General features: G+C 37.2%; 1 protein-coding gene across 3 annotated transcripts in view; it reads right to left on the reverse strand.

The window, feature by feature from the left end:
- The window catches only part of DMD (dystrophin), a 1,782,468-nt gene that overhangs the window by 308,699 nt on the left and 1,467,769 nt on the right, over nt 1–6,000 (reverse strand). For all 3 annotated transcript variants that reach the window (XM_012730298.1, XM_012730294.1, XM_012730297.1), the window contains 2 exons: nt 5,227–5,347; nt 4,337–4,605 (listed from right to left, as the gene is read on the reverse strand). In XM_012730298.1, coding sequence (XP_012585752.1) covers nt 4,337–4,605; nt 5,227–5,347 — 390 coding nt within the window. The remainder of the gene's footprint in view (nt 1–4,336; nt 4,606–5,226; nt 5,348–6,000) is intronic.

A 6,000-nucleotide genomic window follows, 5' to 3' on the forward strand; every position in this document is an offset into this window, starting at 1 on the left:
TTTAAGTTGACCAATTCCTACCTTATAAGCTCTATTAAAACCAATACTGGCAACTTTACTTAACAATTTTAGTACTAAACTATTAAAGTATGTAAGTGCGACTTTAGTATACTATGCCATACTATTCTATGTAATTCCAGAGAGGTCAAATCATATGCTTTTAAGCAGCACAGTTGCAAACTTTGGAACCTTGATAAAGCCCTGGTTATTCCATATGACAGGCATTAGCCCTGGAACCAGGGTTTACAAAGGATTTTATATTTTTCTGTTTGTATTTTCTTCTCCATCAAAGACTTACTTATATACAGCATTTGTATAAAAACAACAAAAACTTCCATAGAACAATAAGTAAAATCGCCTCTTCCTACTGAGGAAGTATACACCTCATTCCTTATGGAGCTATCATTCTCTATTCAAAGTTGGGGAGCTTCCATATTTCAGTCATTCTTAGCATTGCTCTGTTTATGATGGTGCTGTCTAACCATGCTTCTTCTGTCTGTGTAAAAAAGGATTATAAATTTTCTTCATAAACTCCTGTGTGAGAAAAGAATTGAGGTTGACTCATGTAAATGAAACATACATCAAAATGAATAAAATAATAATAATAAATTAGAGCTGGGGTTAGGAAAAAAAATTAAGGGAAGACAGAGTTGTGTGACTATAAGCGAAAGCTTTCTGTGTCCCAAAGGGAAGATGAAATTCTAATACATTCCATCACATTTAACATTAACTGTCAGAAGGAAGCCAAACGTGCTTGGTTTTCTCAGTGTCAAATTTTGAGACAGCACGTCTTGGACAAATTTCTTAGTAAACCCAGCCACAGGGACACAGGATGGTAGGCCTGAACAGAGAGAGTTATGTTTTCTCCTCAAAAACTTTAGATGTGAATGTTGAACATAAATACATCAGGACAGCATGATAGCTTCGCTTTTGGCCCTGGTCTATTACACATATTAGGTTATCCTTAAGTGTAATTCCAAAAAAGGACTAATCAAAATATTTCATTGTAAGATTTTTTAAGGAAAAACTAATAGAGCCCATGTTTGAAGTTTCACAACAAGAAATAGCAACTGAAAGCCTGATTAAGAAAGAAAAGTAAAATGTATAACAACATAGGTATGACAAATTCGCCCATTTCAAAATGGCAGCCTGGGAGGGTTTAACTAATGATGCATGAAAAATTGTTTCAGGTCAACAAGCAAACTAATGGCAGTGAAATATTCCTGGCTCAAGAATGTTGGTTCACTCTCTGTATAAAGAAACTATTGTAGATGATGATGAAAAGAAAACCTGCGTATATTCTACTTAGCAATCTATGTAGGATGACTACTAATTCAAAAACTTAGTACTTATTCCCATTACTACAAGGAAAGTAGAATTTTGTATAATCATATTAGCATGGGTTATTGCCATTAAAGTAAGAAATCATAATTCTGTCCTTAAAATATTTGTTAAGAAGCACACATCATGGAGTTTATAAGTAAAGAGGATTTAAAATACAAATTTTATTCTAGTGGTTATTCCTACGGAAGCTATATGTGGGAGGCTGAAATTCTCTCAGTGAATGAGAATGTTGTTTCTTTCTCATTCAGTGTTGTTTCTTTCTCTTGGTTTAGCTAGCAATAATGCCAGTTCCATAGGGTTCCAGGCCTTAACTATTGTTTCATACATTTTTCAAGTTCAAACACCACATCTGTTAACACAATGATAGAATGCTAAATCCTACAGGAACACATATTCCATAGTTACTTGAATAAGAGTTTCTTTAACAAATAAGATCAGAATGAAAGTGGATATTATTACACAGTCACCAGGGGTGATGACAATGAACTGAGATGGGTATATAAAATATTCTTCGGCTCCATGCCTAGCTATCATTTTGGAGTTCCCCAGTTGTGCAGTCTCCAAAGGCTTAAATTGCTGAAAGATGGTAACGGTGATTTTAAGTACTCAATTACTTTTCAAAGTAAATTGTAGTTAATAAAATTCACTCCTTGAAAACTACTACTACCAAAGCTTCAGAGTTTTAAACTAGGCATTGTTGAGATGCAATGGAAAAAGGATTTATTTCCACTACAAAATGAATCAGAGCTATAGAAGGGAAATCATGGAATCCATATCTTTAAAATACGTATAAAATGTGAATACATACTTGTTTAGAAACCAAAATCATCACATCTGTTATAGCCAGTACATAAATATTCTGATAAGTGCTAAAAGGGAAGTATACTTAGCTCTGAGAAAGACAGAAATGTTGGTTTGTGTGTGTGTGTGTGTGTGTGTGTGTGTGTGTATTCTTTTTGAAGGGAGTATTTAGTGCAAATGTTTTGTTATTATTGGGATCAGAATGAGAGTATTACCAATTAGGATATGGGAGATAAAGTTCTCTCAGAGATAAAGTTCTCTCAGAATCAAGACGTAAGAGGGGGAAAATAGCAAATGGGGGTTGAAAAAGGACTAGTTGATATTTGAGCCATTTTACTTTTAGTTGTTTTATACTATTAAGTCATGCTGCATATTTTTTGTTTATCCTTGGTCCCCCTAGAAATGCTCCTGTGTAACAGATATGGATAAAAAAAAGAATCCCGTATGTCTGCTCTAAAGCCTATTTATCCAGCCCCTTAATTGCTACATTATTAATTTATTTACCTTTTGGGGACAGTCTGCTAAAACTTGTCATTTTGGAGAAGATTTAAAATGTATTACTTCCTGGGCCTCCCTGGTGGCCTAGAGATTAAGCATCTGTGCTACCACCACTACTGCCTGAGTTTGATCCTGGCCAGGGGGCTGACCCTCAGGGTGCAGCAGACCTCTCCTGTCTCTCCTGTTGCTCCCCTCAGCAGCCTATTTCAGGTGATCTGCCTGTTCTGCTCCCAAACCTGTCTCTGGAGAAAACATTAAGTCCCCTATCCTCCCCCCCCCCACCTCTGGCCTACACCCCAGCTCTTCTATGTAAAAATAAATTTAAGAAAATCTTTAAAATAATTTACTTTCTATGTATTTGGATAAGAATACTATGTTGGTATAAGAGTTTATTTATTTATGTATGCATACACAGCTGGGGTACAGGTCAGAGGTACAGTGGCCATGAGAAAATTCACTAGAGTGGGGAGCAGAACAGGCAGATCAACGAAGTACACTGCTGAGGGGAGCAGCAGGCGAGACACAAGTAGTCTGCCACGGGGATCACCTCTGGGGCCAGGGATCAAACTCACACTGAAGGAGCCACAGTCAGATTCACAGTGCTGCGCTCCAACCCGCTGCACCACCAGGGAGGGCCAAGAATACCATTTTTAATGCTGGAAAAGTACAAGGTGTTATACTCAAAACATCACCTTAATTTTCAATTAGACAACAATGTGACCCATTGCTTTAAATGTTAGGCAAAGGGTTAAAGAATGTTGGGGTGGAAGAGACTCTGAAAGTTACAGATCTATTTTTTTTTAAAGATTTATTTATTTATTCATATAGAATTGGGGTACAGGCCAGAGATGCGGAGGGTGAGAGGATTCACCAGAGACAGAGTGGGGAGCAGAACAGGCAGATGGATGAAGTACACTGCTGAGGGGAGCAGCGGGCGGGTCAGGAGAGGTCTGCCACGCCATGTGGTCTCCTCCGGGGCAGGTGGGAATCGAACTCATGCAGAAGTGGCTTAAGCTTCTCAGTGCTGTGCTTTAAACCGCTGCACCACCAGGGAGGGCCACAGATCTATTTTTTTAAACTTCTTTGAAATACTTACCTACAAGAATCTACTTTCAGGGATTGTTTCTGTTAAATCCTAACCTACTAATTAAATGAATTCACTCATACAATTTCAACATTCAGTTGAATTCAACACTTGACAATAGGCTTCATGAAGACAAAGACCAGGCATGTTTAATTCATAACTACATGTATAGCACATTATATGGTGGCTCATAAACAATTACTGAGCGAATGAATGAAGAAGCTTAATTAGATTCCTCCAATGTTGCTGCTGGTCAATGAAGAGATCAAAGGTGAAATAAAAAAAACCCAGTAAATGAAACACAGGCTTATTAGAACTTATGGGCTGCAGAACAGCAATATTGAGAGTGAAGTTTATAGCAAATCAGACCCTGAAACTTTTTAACATTTCATTTCATAATTTTGAAGACGGATAGATGATTTGGTCACTGTCTTCTTTAGGAGAAAATACAACATGCAAAACAACTTTGACTTCAAAAAAGATATACTGGTTTCTGTTGCTTAAGGGCCCTAGTTTGAACTTTGTGATCAGGTAATAATTCACTCCACTTCAAATCAGAACCTCTTTTGAGTCTCTCAAAGGGCTATGAAACAAAGCAGTAAACAGTACCTTAACTTTTTCCAGGTGATCTTGGAGAGAATCAATGAGGAGATCGCCCACAGGCTGCCAGGATCCCTTAATCACCTCAGCTTGACGTAGTTTGAGGTCCAGCTCATCCGTTGCTTCCTGAAGCTCCTGGAGTCGTTCGAGGGCCTCATCTATTTTTCTCTGCCAGTCAGCAGAGTGCAGGTTCAGTTTTTCCCATTCTGTGTTGACCTCCTCAGCCTGCTTTCGTAAGAGCCGTGTGACATTCTGGGCTTTCTCTTCAGGAGGAAGCTCTAAATTGGTAATATGACAAGGTTTTAGGTCACATTCATTTTTGTTTAAAAAAGAAAACATTCTTGAAAAGGTCATACTGGAAGAAAAAAGAGAGCACAGTTTAATAAGAGGCCAACCTACTGATTAATGGCTCTTTTACACTTGGGCATAAATTTTGATATGGCCGAGCCTATCTAAAGTCACTCTTTCTGAGTGAGTCTGTTCCACCTTCTATCAATCAGATGATCCAAGATTCATTTAAGCAATTGAGTAGAAAAATATGACGATGCCCACCACAAGCTCTAATTTATTTCAGTCAGGTTCTTAAATTGAAAATTAGTTTGTAGTCTTCGCAACAACAGAATTCTTGCTCTCATATAATCACGTTTGTTTATTATTTTCTAAATAGTTCAGTAACTGATCACTAATCTTTTAATGTTAATTTATGAATGTGCAAACAGATTTATGCATGGGAGTTTATGATTCTGTATTCTTTTCCAACATCTATGTTTAATTTGAATTGATTCTGTTTAACTTAAAAATATGAGAGCTATCTACACCCTGGTGGCAAGAATGGATAGGTTGCTCTGTCACCACTGATCCTTCTATCAATATGTTATTACAGTTCCGCATTCAATCACCTCTGGGCTCCTGGTAGAGTTTCTCTAGTCCTTCCAGAGGCTGCTCTGTCAGAAATATTCGTACAGTCTCAAGAGTACTCATGATTACAGGTTCTTTCGTCTTCAATTCCCTCTTGAAGGCCTGTGAAATGAGATGAAAAGAAATGCTTATTTGGCTAGTGGCAATCTTCTCAAAATTAATCCTGGGTGCTCAGAACTTGGTTATGAAATTCCCAGGTCAATTCCCATCATTCTTATTTATAAACTGATAGTTACAAAATGATAAAGAAGGCTATGTAGATTTTTCTGTTAATCAGGAAACCACTGTGTTTGTAAAATTATTCTGGAAAGGATGTTAATGTCCTTTAACAGGACATTGTTAATGTCCTTTCATTTAGAATGATTTATATAACTTGACTGCCAAACCTGAAATATAGAAGTAAATGATAAGATTTCTATTGTAAGACACTAGCAGCATTATGGAAGTCTTAAACACACCCTAAAGAATGGATATACAGAACATGGAGGGAAACTGAAGGGCTATTTGGAAGAATTCAGGTGGTGTTGAATCCATCCAACTCATAAGCACCAGTTAGCTCTTTCAAAATGTCTGACAATGAAAAAAAAAAAAATGATGCATTCACAGTAAAAGAAGTCAACACTTTTGAAAAATGTCCATTGCATTATCCATAGTATGGGTAGAAATGGTATACATATTTTATTTTTAAAGATTTATTTATTCTGGGACCTCCCTGGTGGCGCAGCCGGTTAAAGCACTGCGCTGAGAATCTAAAG

The sequence above is a fragment of the Condylura cristata genome, unplaced genomic scaffold (assembly GCF_000260355.1).
Source record: "Condylura cristata isolate star-nosed mole 26May11 unplaced genomic scaffold, ConCri1.0 scaffold00027, whole genome shotgun sequence".
Classification (NCBI taxonomy): Eukaryota; Metazoa; Chordata; class Mammalia; order Eulipotyphla; family Talpidae; genus Condylura; species Condylura cristata.